At 45.7% G+C, this 13,819-nt stretch overlaps 1 protein-coding gene across 1 annotated transcript; it reads left to right on the forward strand.

Moving 5' to 3' along the window:
* Positions 1-20: 20 nt before the first annotated feature.
* Positions 21-11,784, forward strand: C11H11orf98 (chromosome 11 C11orf98 homolog). Its single transcript, XM_040328937.1, has 4 exons — positions 21-127; positions 3,025-3,149; positions 7,344-7,441; positions 11,336-11,784. Exons 1-4 carry the CDS (start codon positions 92-94, stop codon positions 11,500-11,502), a joined length of 426 nt encoding a protein of 141 aa, XP_040184871.1. The 5' UTR covers positions 21-91; the 3' UTR covers positions 11,503-11,784.
* Positions 11,785-13,819: the final 2,035 nt, after the last annotated feature.

Here is a 13,819-nt window from a genome sequence, read left to right on the forward strand (position 1 = left end):
GCAGAATATGACAGCACGCTGCAACACGAGAACGAGGCTTGGAACTCGGAGACGGAAGTAGATCTTTTGGGGGAGTACATCAGAGAACGGCATGGCTCCAGGAGGAAAAATCAACCGACCAAAGACGGTACTAGGTCCTTTATATAGGGGGGATGTCATTTTTTTTATTAAACTAAGGGCAGTAATGAACATGTACTCTATATTGCTTAGTAACAACCTCAGAGGTTCTGGGGGTCTGGAAAGTCTTCTTATTTCCCCCATCAGGATCACTCATCGCACAACACAATCTCCTTTTGATCTACCAACAAGTAGTGTAAGGGCCTTCCTGATTGGATAGGTTAGGTAGGTCCTTGTAAATCTAAAGTTGATTGTACAAAGATTGTGTGGTCAGGTTGTAAGGTGTATGGTGACCCTGAAGCAGACCTTGACTCTTAAATGCAGGATCTGGGTAAAGTGGAATTTTACTTGAATTGTCATACAGGCCGGTGTTCTATCGAGAAATGCCTCCTGTCTAAAAAAAAAAAAAAAAATGCCCCCCGATGGGTCTGCGCATGCGCAGTAACAAACGTCACTCCAGCTGATATGTTGATCAGTTGGCTTGACGTCAACACAGATTGTCGGAGGCATTATCCAACGCTATTCAAACAGCGGAGGTGCGCAGTTGTCACATTCTGCCTTGCTTTTGGGGGGAGGGTTGTGAGTGTGTTGAACGATGAATTTTGTGTGTTGCAACCCGCCCTTACGCACAGGCAAAACTTCAATCCACCAAACCCGCCCTGCAACGCAAACAAAACGTTCCCTTCAGGACACGGAAAACCCTCCACGCAACAGCGAGGCACAATCTGACAAGTACGGTCTCCCTCTGCTGTTTGCATAGCTTTGAGTATTGCCTGTCGAAAATGCCACCGATGATCTGCGCAGGCGCTGTGTTTTCGTCACGCCAGCTGATCAACATATCAGCTGGCGTGACGTTTGTTACTGCGCATGCGCAGACCCATCGGGGGCATTTCTCGGTAAAACACCACCTTTTTAACACAGAAGAGACATACTGCGTCCACTGTACAGTACTGTGTTCTTACTTGCCTGTTGCATGCGCAGCTCAGTGTACAAGTTCAGCATCTGCCCAGGTGAATGAACGCCTGCACGTGCCTGGGAGTGATGTCACCTCAGCCCAGCCAATCAAACTAGCCAAAGATCTCAGCCTTGACTGGCCAAAGATGCCATCAGAGAGCGCCTGGACAAAGCATCGCTGGAGTGGAGGTGAGTACTGTAGGTAAGTGGAATTTAATACATGCCCCCCCCCCCCCCTTCAAACTCGCACACTCCTAAATTTATATACTGCAGCTTACCAATCGTTCAATGTGGTGACTGCATTTGTTTTTAGGCTTTTTCAATCTGTTTTCACCTGGCGATCTGGCCAAAAAACATACCTCCTGTATTAGAGTGCAACCTCTTCTGACAAAATGTAGAACCCGGCAGAATACCGAACCTCGTCACTACCTGTGAAGTGGAATCGGCTGTTGCAGAAAACCATGCGTACTGTGCATGCGCACCGTGTCATTGCTGTCATTTTGCTGCTGCCCTGCTGTGGGCGAACACCCAGGATTTTTGTGGATTGAGTGGGAAGTGAGCACGGGGCATTTTTTTTTGCAAAACTATTGCCACTGTCTATCTCTACAACATAGAGCATGGGTGCTCAACCTGTGGTCCTCCAGGTGGTGCAGGACTACAAGTCCCATGAGGCCTTACACAGCTGATAGTTACAGGCATGACTCCCTAAGGCGGAGGTATAATGGGAATTGTAGTCCTGGAGGGCCACAAGTTAAGCACCATAGAGGCTAATCATTCTGTAACCCAAGATGAGAACTAGGAGGGCTCTATTAACCCCTTCCATACAGGGCATTTTCACCCCCTTCCTGCCCAGACCAATTTTTAGTTTTCAGCGCTGTTGCATTTTGAATGACAATTGCGCGGTCATGCAACACTGTACCCAAATGAAATCTTTATGTTTTTTTCCCCCCACAAATAGAGCTTTCTTTTGGTGGTATTTGATTATCTCTGTGGTTTTTATTTTTTGCGCTATAAACAAAAGAAGAGCGACAATTTTGAAAAAAACACAATATTTTTTACTTTTTGATTTAATAAATATCACAAATAAAAGAAAATAATGTTTTTCCTCAGTTTAGACCGATATGTATTCTTCTGCATATTTTTGGTAAATAAATCGCAATAAGCGTATATTGATTGGTTTACGCAAAAGTTATAGCGTCTACAAAATAGGGGATAGATTCATGTAATTTTTTTTTTTTATATTTTTTTTTTTTACTAGTAATGGCGGCAATTTGCGATTTTTATTGTGCCTGTGACATTGCGGCGGACACATCGGACACTTTTGACACGTTTTTGGGACCATTCACATTTATACAGCGATTAGTGCTATACGACTCCACTGATTACTGTGTAAATGTGACTGGCAGGGAAGGGGTTAACACTAGGGGGCGCTGAAGGGGTTAATATGTTCCCTGGGAGTGATTCTTACTGTAGGGGGAGGGGACTCACAAGGGGAGGAGACCGATGTGTGTTCCTCTGTACTGGGAACACACATCCGTCTCCTCATTTCCGATCGGAGGCGGATCTGTGTGTTTACACACACAGATCCACACTTCTGTCGTGATCGCCAGCAATCGCGGGTGCCCGGCGGACATTGCAGCCGCCGGGCACGTGCAATGGGTCACGAGCGGTGCTGGCTGCGCGTGCGCCCTAGATGGCCGGGAAGAAAAGACGTCCACCCGGGAGGGTTCCTGCCGGCGTCATATTATTATGGCATGGTAAGGAAGGGGTTAAATAATGCAGGAGCTGTGCAGAGGACACCTTTGAATTTCAGACAAAAGTAAAAAAAAAAAATTGCAATTATTGTACAGAAAAAAAACAGAATGCTTCCAATGGTAAATGTAAGTGGCCAAAAAGGAAGGTCATTAGATTTCACGTAAACTTCAATTTTTCTCCTTTGATGTTTTTCTGCAGGCCTTGCAAAAAAATCTCCTAAAACGTCGACGTTTGATATGCCGTGAGAAGCGGAGGAAGCACATGATAATTGGAGCTATAGTCGACAAAGACCTAATAACTGTTCATCACCTCAGGAAGAGAAGGTACGGTATACTAAAATCAGAAAGGCGCTATTGCTGGGGGATCTTTTTTTTTTTTCCGTACACACAACACAGTCCCAAAAATGCTTCTCACAAGAGTATGTATACCAGATGTACCAAATGTCAGATAGTTGCTCTTTGCTCAAGGTAAAAGGATAATACCACAGTTTTATTCATGTTTAATATATTTTAAAATGTTCATAAATTAGAAAAATGGTCGCTGCATCTATTGCATCTATTTTTTTTTTTTAAACCGATTTTTATTTTAGAGGCTTTTTGGTAAGGTTTGCATAGCAACATGCTTCTGCACGAAAAACACAGAGGACAGCTCAATGCATACACATTTTCATTCCAGTATGCTGGCCGGGGGATCGGCTTTTAGCCAAATGTTGGGCACATACGTTCTCTCCAGCGGGACCCTATTGGATCACATTTGCGCATTGCATTACGTTCGAAGTAGGTGCATTTTCTCAAATATTATGCATTTGGAAGTAAGGAGGGGTTAGGCAAGACCCATTTCAGAACAATCATCCTGCGGGCAGAAAATTGTGATCTGGTGACAAAGTCAGATGATCATCCATATGGAAGGAGTCATAACGACCTAGATATCTAAATATTTTTTAAGATAGCAGGCAGTACAACAATTACTGCAGACATGATACAAGAGAGGGTCAGAGACTGCTGACATGATACACAAGAGGGTTAGAGACTGCGGACATGATACAGGAGAGGGTCAGAGACTAGGGACATGATACAGAAAAGGGTCAGAGACTGCAGACATACTACAGGAGATGGTCAGAGACTGCAGACATACTACAGGAGATGGTCAGAGACTGCAGACATGATGCAGGAGGTGGTCAGAGACTGCATATACTACAGGAGACAGCAGGTAAGTATGATATATTCTTTTTATTTTAAAGAAAAATAATACCCTTTAGTATCACTTTAACACATAATTGAGTCTTTTGGCAGCAACTTCGATAAAATACAGGTCAGCATCACTGCAAAAAAAAAAAAGGGGAAGGTAGTCGAGGGTCAGAGACTGCTGACATGATACAGGAGAGGGTAAGAGACTGCTGACATGATACAGGAGAGGGTAAGAGACTGCTGACATGATACAGGAGAGGGTAAGAGACTGCTGACATGATACAGGAGAGGGTCAGAGACTGCTGACATGATACAGGAGAGGGTCAGAGACTGCTGACATGATACAGGAGAGGGTAAGAGACTGCTGACATGATACAGGAGAGGGTCAGAGACTGCTGACATGATACAGGAGAGGGTCAGAGACTGCTGACATGATACAGGAGTGGGTCAGAGATTGCTGGTAAGTATTAAATCTTTTTATTTTAAAGAAAAATAATACCCTTTTAGTATCATTTTAACAAATAATTGAGTCTTTTGGCAGCAACTTGGATAAAATACAAGTCAGCATCTCTACAAAAAAAAAAAGGAAGGTATTCCAATCGGCAAGAAGTATACTGCTTTCAGATAAGTGGATGTTTCTATGGGGGAAAGATTATAGGGAAATAAACTTGACAGAAAAAGAGAGTACACACAGACTGGATAGGTGCGTGAGAGGTGGAGGATGTGCCACTTCTATACACGCACCCCTCACATGCATTAGGGTGACAGGCTGGTCTCTCACCTTAGGAGCACTCCTATCATCTCCCTTCCTTCCTTGCAGCTCATTTGGCTGAAGAAGACTCTGTGCCTTATCCCAGGAGTGTGACAATATACATTTACACACTTTGTTGAAGGGTATTTTGTCCTACAGAGGATTGCACCAAATAATTAAAGTGGAGGTTCACCCTATAAAAAATTTCTAACACTACATCCAGCACTGTGCTGCATATAAAATGACACTGACCTTTATTTTTTTTTGCTGTAGATATTGTTTAGCCTTCGAATTCACCGCGGCTTCCAGGTAGGGAATCCCGCAGGAGTGGGCATTCCTATTGTCATGCCAATTGACATGCTAAACGACGGCACACACAGCGCGTCACGACTTCCCGAAGGAAGCTCGGGTCGGCTCTATTCGGAGGGACTCACAAGGGGAGGAGACCGATGTGTGTTCCTCTGTACTGGGAACACACATCCGACCTTATTTCCGACCGGAGGCGGCGCTGTGTGTTTACACACACAGATCCACACTGTTGTGATCGCCAGCAATCGCGGGTGCCCGGCGGACATTGCGGCCACCGGGCACGTAGCAGTTTCCTGTGAGCCCAGGACAGTTTGATGACACTTCTCCAGGTGAGGGTCCCCTGACAATCTGGGTTCACAGGAAGTGGGTTGAATGGCACATAACACTCATTGTGGAAGAGAATCAGCGCTGCATCACAGATTGTTGAGATTGTAGGGCAGGGGTTCCCAACCTTTTGAAGAGTGAGGGCCACTTAAGCCACTTGGTAACCGTTCACGGGCCACAATGAGCGGAGTGGGTGGGTGGCAGTTCTGTGTGCACTCTGCATATGCAGAGCGGACACAGACCACTCTACCCTATGCTCTGTGGTTTACTCGGCGCGTACAGCACAGTGCACCTGTGGCTTTCCTGGGTTACCTGCACTTTGCCATAGACTTCTATTATATCCTGCAGGTGTAGTGCACCAGACCCGTCGGTAATAACAGAAGTCTATGGCTCAGTGCAGACAACCCGCAGGTGCACTGCACTGCACATGTGGATCAGTTTGAAAGCAACCCAGTAACCACTACAGAACAGATATGCCCATATATACTGTGATTTTAGTAATAAACTGATCTTTAATAACAGTCTTCTATACAGGTATTGTCGGTGTTCTGTCGAGAAGTGCCCATGCACTGTACGGAACAGCTGATTTGCCAATCAACTGGGCTGACGTAAGCATGGCGCATGCGCACATCGTAGGAGGTATCTCTTGATGGGAGATACCATTTCACAGGCACAATTTAAACCTATATAAACGCCAGGGGGAGACCTTAGTTCTCAGATTGTGCATCACTGCTGCTGGAGGGCGGCATGTGGCTGTGTTGAAGGGCTGGTTTTGTCTGTCTTGCAACCCGCGCTTTCACACAGGTAAAACCGGCCGTTCAACACAGCTAACCTGCCCTGCAACACAGACAAAACCAGAGCATCAGCATACTGTAAAGCCGCCCTGCAACAGCGAGGCACAATCTGAGAAATATGGTCCCCCCCCCCACTGTTTTTTATAGGTTTCAACTGTGCCTATGAAATGGTATCTCCCATTAGTACCTCCTACGATGTGCGCATGTGCCATGGTTATGTCAGCCCAGCTGGTCGTAAAATGAACTGTTGTGCTATGATGTACGGCGCATTCGCAGTTTGTCCCGGGCACTATTCGATGGGGGGCACTTCTCAACAGAACACCGGCTGTTGCTGTCCCAGGCAGAGTGCATTTGGTATCCCTCCGGCTGTGATAGGAGCTGGCACTATACAGGAAGCTCCGCAGCCGCTTGCTTCCTCTACCGCCAGCTTCATTCACAACACTGATGCTCTGGGATGACAGGTCGGCCACATTAGAGGGCTCTGCGGGCCACATGTGGCACCCCTATTGTAGGGGCAATGCAAATTATGTATTGTTGCACATACAAGAGTGGGAACCATATTTCTAGAACCATCATTTAGTTAACTTTAAATGAAGACCTGTAAAGGCTGTTAAAGCTATGGACAGTTTTGGGTACTGTAGTTTTTCGCTGGTGCCCAAAGTTTTGAGACTTGATGTATTTGGTATCCAAATATAGTGTGAAAAATTGCAACTACCACCATTTGATTCTAAAGGATCTCTGTGTTCAGAATATACTAATGTTTTAAGTGCTTTCATGTAAAAAAAATGACACTGAAGGGGTTAGGGAAATCTCTCATTAGAGAAGCATAGCGACCACTACTGTTGACTCTCCTCCTGAAAATGCTGGTTGCCTGGCTGTCATGCTGATCCCTTTCAATACATGTAGGCACATTTTAGTAAACACCAGTTTGGTGTGTAACCTGATAACAGTATTTAGTTTAGTTTTCATGAAATGTATGACACACGCATACAATTACATGCTGGTTTAGCCTGTATATAAAAAATAATATAAAAATGGTCTTTGGACTGCGTTAGTGTTGTGTGCTAGTTTATCAAAATTCTTCTAATATTATACAGTATGGCTCACTTTGTGTTCTTTTATTCATTTATTTTTATTCTTATTTACTTCTAGTTCCAGTGCAAGAGCAAATATCACACTGTCTGGAAAGAAAAAGAGAAAATTGATTAAGCAGCTACAGCACGTTCAAAAGAAAAAAGAGCAAATGGATGGTACTGTTAAGGATTTTAGTCCTCACAAAGATATTTCTGTTTAATGGGAGAGTATAGGGGATTTGTAATGCGTGTATATTGTGAATCTATTCATACAGGTTTTATGTCAACCCTTTCAGCCCACTATCTTCACAATGCCCATGCTAGGGGAACATCAATGCATAACTCCAGACAGTGTAAAATACTTCAAATTGACCCTTCCTCTTAAAGCGGTAGTTCACCCTGACCCACATGATGTTACCATCGAGACAGGCATTGTAGCGCGAGCTACAGTATGCCTGTCCCGATTTTTTTAACCCCGTACTCACCTCGTAGTCGTCCATCGTAGATTCCGGCTCCCGCGGGGAATGGGCGTGCCTATGGAGAGGGAGGATGATTGACGGCCGGCCCTGGCACGTCACTCTCCCCGAAGACAGCCGGAGTAGGTCTCGGCTCTTCACGGCGCGTGCGCACAGGCTATGCGCACGCGTCGTGAAGACCAAGCCTATTTCGGCTATTTCCGGAGAAGCGTGACGCGCCAGAGCCGGCCGTCAATCATCCTCCGTCTCCAGAGGCACGCCCATTCCCCGGTATCTTCGATGGACGACTACAAGGTGAGTATGGGGGGAAAAAATTCGGGACAGGCATACTGTAGCTCGCGCTACAGTGCCTAATTTAAAGGTAAAAGAAAAAAAAAATTTTTTTTTCCTGTCGATAGGGTGAACCCCCGCTTTAAGCTAATGGAATAATATATAGATTTTTTTTTTTTTTTTTTTTTTTGGGGGGGGGGGGGAAAGGGTATGTGCTAATACACATATATAAATACTTGATTTGTCCTTTTTACTGCTGGCGGCCTGCTCCTCTTATTTGCAGCACAGCAGAGAAGGAGACTGTGGAAAGTTGGATTATTAAATTACATTACATTACATTATTAAATTAAGACCTGGGTTTCTCTTGTTCAGCCTTGTACAATGTAGATGGAGGAATCTCCTTTTGGCTGTTTTATTTAGAAAGCCACAGCACAAGAGCCGTTGACGGCTCTTCCTCACTCGCGTCTGACAGACGCGAGTAGAGGAGAGCTGATCGGCGGCTCTCCTGACAGGGGGGGTTCGTGCTGATTGTTTATCAGCGCAGCCCCCCCCTTGGATCGCCACATGGACCACCAGGGAAGCCCACCCTGGACCACCAGGGAAGGGCAAACTGTAAAAAAAAAAGCCCCCCAAAAAATATAAATAAATAAATAAATAAAAAAGCTGAAAAAAAAACCCATTAAAAAAAAAAAAGATGCCAATCAGTGCCCACAAATTGGCACTGACTGGCAACATAGGTGCCGCCCCACAGTGTCCATCAGTGCCGCCCCACAGTGTCCATCAGTGCCACCCCACAGTGCCCATCCATGCCCAGTGCCCATCTGTGCCACCCATAAGTCTCCATCTGTGCCACCCATGAGTGCCCATCTGTGCCGCCTATGTGTGCCCATCAGTGCCGCCTATGTGTGCCCATCAGTGCCGCCTATGTGTGCCCATCAGTGCCGCCTATGTGTTCCCATCAGTGCCGCATACCAGCGCCGCCAATCAGTGCCACCTTATCTGTGCCCGTCAGTACTACCTCATCGATGTCCATCAGTGTCATCTCATCAGTGCCGCCATATCAGTGCCCGTAATTGAAAGAGAAAACTTACTTATTTACAAAAAAATTAACAGAAAAAAATAAAAACGTAATTTTTTTTTTCCAAATTTTCAGTCTTTTTTTAGTTGTTGCGCAAAAAAAAAATCGCAGAGGTGATCAAATACCACCAAAAGAAAGCTCTATTTGTGGGGAAAAAAGGACGCCAATTTTGTTTGGGTACAGTGTAGCATGACCGCGCAATTGCCATTCAAAGTGCGACAGTGCTGAAAGCTGAAAATTGGCTTGGGCGGGAAGGTGCGTAAGTGCCTGGTATGGAAGTGGTTAAAATGTGCAATATATTGTTCATCGGCTGGGAGGAAAGGACAGCATTTTTAAAGTTTTATCACTGCTTGGATTTAGACTTTACTTCACTATTCACTTGGTCTCACATGAATGCTTGGAAACCATTTTCACAGATTCCAGATCACTGGGTTTGTTAGGGGCCTATACTGCAGTCACACAAGTTTTTAGAACAAAGTTCACCCTATTCCTTGCGAATATTGACAGCGGAGGCTCTAAGCGCTTCCATGCCTACCCATGCAGAGTCAATGTCTTATTTTCATGTGGCTAAAGAAGAGTCGCATTGCGGGTGGTATTAACCCTTTTTCGGCCACTAGAGGGGGGGGTAAAACCACACGGTAAAGTCCTGCTAAAAACAGCAGCGCTTTTACCACAACCGCACCTCCCGCCCCAGTGTGAAAGGGGCCTAAGCAACAGGTGTTCTTCCTGCATCAGAAAAATAAGTAGCCTGATTGCCTTAAGGGCTATTCCCTATAAGTCAATTGTCAGCTAGAAGCTTCTGGACATGGAGGACAAGGTGTGTCTCCAGACCATGCTGCAGTTAAAGAAGTGTCTGTAGGTGGAACATGTTAGTCTCTTGCTGTAAATGTCCTCCATCAGGAACATGAAATATCTTAAAGATTCTGTTGGACCTGTCCATCCAAAGTTAGGTTTCTCTCCCTTCTCTGATTTCCAAAGAAGGGCTTTATGGCAGTGCTCCTTGTTTTAGGCCTCGTACACACGACCGAACATGTCTGCTGAAACTGGTCCGCAGAACGGACAGCCGAACGGACAGGTTTCCAGCGGACATTTGTCCAGCCGACCGTTTTGCAGCGGACAAATGTTTCTTAGCATGCTAAGAAACATGTCCGCTGGAAGCCTGTCCGTCGGACATGTTCGGTCGTCTGTACAGACTCACCGTACATGTCCGATCGGCCGCCATCCCTCGCATGCGTCGAAGTGATTCGACGCATGCGTGGAAGCTTTGAACTTCCAGGGCCGCGCACGTCGCCGCGGCGACGGCGCGGCCACGTCACCGCGGATCGTGTACGCGTGGATTTCTGTCTGATGGTGTGTACAACCATCAGACAGAAATCTCCGGCCGGACATGTCCGCTGAAAACGGTCCGGCGGACCGTTTTCAGCGGATTGTCCGGTCGTCTGTACGAGGCCTAAGATTCACCTGGGTGAATATTTTTCACTGTCCTTTGGTTTGGCTGAAAAACAAAGACTAAACCCTGGCATAAACAGATTGCAGACAGCCAGTCTTGAGTAGCTTGTGTCACTGATGACACGTTAATATATCTAAATCGGGGGTGTCAAACTCAATTTCATCGTGGGCCACATCCGCATTATGATTGCCCTCAAAAGGGACGGTTCTATCTGTAAGATTAGATGTCCAGCGCATCCTCTCCCCTTATATTAGATGACCCCACCATCACAGTGCACCCCTCTTTTCCTTATGCTGCTGCTGGGAAGAAGCTGGATGCATTGCTTGAAAGCAGAAAGTAAGGGTCTGGAGGAGGGCTGGAGCTGCAGGAGAGTTGCGAGGGCCACATGAAATGGCCTGGAGGGCCGCATTCAGCCCACAGGCCTTGTGTTTTGACACCTGTGATCTAAATGAACCCAGAGAATGTTTTGCTAAAGCTTTTCTGCTAATTAAAGAGTTGGGAGCTCACTCAGGTCCAAGTCAATTAAAGCAAGTCCAGTATTTTCCACAATGATTTGAACTTTCTAAACATCAGCCTATCGTGCCCAGGATCTGTATCCACCAAATTCAAGTATCTGGCAATAGAAGTGAAGCTGCCTCTGACCTCTTTCATATCTACTAATTTGACCATAGATATACAAGCCTTGAAAAACAGAATAGCAAACCACCCCTTAACCTTGCTAGGTAGAGGAAATCTATTCATATAAATGTATTGTAATGATCAGGCCTGTTGCTAACAAATTGTTCTTTCTTCCTTAGTTGAACCTCAATCAAAACCCAAAAAGGCCAGTCTTGACATGGACATTGAAAGCAGCGCCCCAAAAAAGAAATCCAAGAAATCCAAAAAATCCAAGAAACCTAAACAGGACGTGGAAATGGGAGATGTGACTCCGGAGACCAGTACCATAGACAACACTCTTGTTTAGCAATTACATTGATGGAACTTAATCTGGACTTATGAATATTGGTTTCATGCCATACTTCGGGGCACGTTGGTACCACCAGGATTGAATATACAGACTAAAATGGAGCCAGTGTTATAAATGATCAGAATACGTTCTATTTGTCAGTTGGTATATTGATTTATCTAACCAATTTCTGGTGATTATACTAACTGCAGATGCTGTACCTTTGTTCAAGTGTTTGTTCTTATATTTTTCCATAATGATGTGCCTTTAGTTCATTTTATAAAATTAACGTTCACATTGCTTACATTTGTAATATCTGTGTGTATTGTAGTTGCTTCTTCTGGATAAAGCTGAGAGGCAGATGTAGAGTTTTAGGCCTCTTTCACAAGGAGCGGACCGTTTTTGTGTGCGCTCCGTGTGTGTCCGTCGGCTCAGCGGGGATCCCCGCTGAGCTGTCGGCGGACGGGGCGGTCCCCGCACACTGCAGAGACCGCCCTGTCTCTCCTCTGCTCTCCCCTATGGGGAATCTGATGAAGACGGACCGTCTGTCTGTCTTCATCCGATCTGTTCCGCCAGACGGAAGAAAAATAGGGGTTGGTTTTGCGCAAAAGTTATAGCGACTAATCACAGCAAAAGTAACACGCCTCCTACCCGGAAGTGCAGAATCGTGTGTGTATATACAGTAAAACCTTGGTTTGAGAGCGTTTTGCAAGGCAAGCAACATTTTTTTTAATCAATTTTTACTTGATATACAAGGAGGCGTAGCGTCATATCACAACTGAGTATAAAAAAAGAAGAGAGATGCCTCCAAGTGTAGCAATATGGTTATATTTAATGAAGGTGCAACATTTTACTACACCTAGAGGCGCCTCTCTTCTCTTTTATACTTTGTATCTCCTGCTGGATTTTGCTTCAAATCCCCTTACGGAGGCTGATATTTGTAGAAAGACATTTTAGAACATTGCTAGAATCTTTTTATATAGACTATAAACTGAAGGACTTATGAATAAATGGTTGTGGAACGAATCAGTTTCCATTATTTCCCTTGGGGGAATTTGCTTTGATATACAAGTGCTTTGGATTACAAGCATGCTTCCGGAACAAATTATGCTCGCAAACCAAGGTTTTACTGTACGTGGTTCTGCAAAGAGCGGTCGCCATGTAGCAGTAAAGCTGCTGTAGGGCGGTTGACAACTGGTTAGGTACCTCATTCTCGCAGCACTGTTGTGTGGTCACATGATCTGTCCCTGTTCTTTGGCATCTCCAATGAAAGATCTTTGGGCGGGGCTTCTAATGTTCTATTAAATGTAATGTATACTCTATACCAGTGATGGTGAACCTTGGCACTCCAGGTGTTTTGGAACTACATTTCCCATGATGCTCATGCACTGTGCAGTGTTGTTGAGCATCATGGGAAATGTAGTTCCAAAACACCTGGGGTGCCAAGGTTCACCATCACTGCTCTATACAGTATGATTCTGTATCTGCACAGCCCTGATTGGTGCTGTGCCGGTGTTCTGCAGAGATGTGTTCCCCCTGGCGGATAATGCCCGCCCTGGACTGCGCAGGAGCAGCGCTCTAGCAAACGGAGCCATCGAAAATTGCCGAGCATGAAGAGCTGTGAATCAGCTGTAGACTGCGCCTGCGCAATGAACAGGACATTGTAACAGACATTGCTGCACGCTCTCGATGCTCGCTCCACTCTGCAAGGCGCGGGTGTATTACTATTATATTGTGTAGGGGGCGGTTGGCTACAGCAAGGGGCGGGTGTATTATTAGGGTGGTTTTATGAAGAAACTACACGTCTTTGTGGGGCCTGTTTAAACAAATGAAGGGCGAAGAGGCTGCATTCTCAATTGATGGACAAAGATGAAAAGGGCGGGTAGTTCAATGTGGATGGGTGATTTCAATACTTCATATAATAGTAATATACCCGCCCCTTGCTGTAGCCATCCGCCCCTTAGGCCTCGTACAGACGGACGGACTGTTCGCTGAAAACGGTCCGCCGGACCGTTTTCAGCGGACATGTCCGCCTGATGGTTGTACAGTTTCAGCAGACATGTTCGGTCGTGTGTACGGGGCCTGACACGATAAAATAGTAATACACCCACCCCTTGCAGAGTGGAGTGAGCATCGGGAGCGTGCATCAGCGTGTGGCACAATATCGTGCTCATTGCGCATGCAACGTGTACAGGTGATTCACAACTGTGTTCATCTTTGGTGACTTTCGGAGGTCCGTTGTGCTCTGTACTGTGCAAGCGCTGCGCATGCGCAGTACAGAGCGGGCATTATCCGCCGGGGGAAAATTCTCGGCAGGACACTGGTTACATGAGTC

This window comes from Rana temporaria, chromosome 11 (assembly GCF_905171775.1).
Source record: "Rana temporaria chromosome 11, aRanTem1.1, whole genome shotgun sequence".
Classification (NCBI taxonomy): domain Eukaryota; kingdom Metazoa; phylum Chordata; class Amphibia; order Anura; family Ranidae; genus Rana; species Rana temporaria.

Excerpts from the sequence above, each read along its gene's own strand:
- C11H11orf98 (XM_040328937.1), top strand. The coding sequence starts at position 92 with ATGGCTCCAGGAGGAAAAATCAACCGACCAAAGACG. Across the intron at positions 128-3,024 it reads AAATCAACCGACCAAAGACG|GCCTTGCAAAAAAATCTCCT; the intron begins GTACTAGGTCCT and ends GTTTTTCTGCAG. Across the intron at positions 7,442-11,335 it reads GAAAAAAGAGCAAATGGATG|TTGAACCTCAATCAAAACCC; the intron begins GTACTGTTAAGG and ends TTTCTTCCTTAG.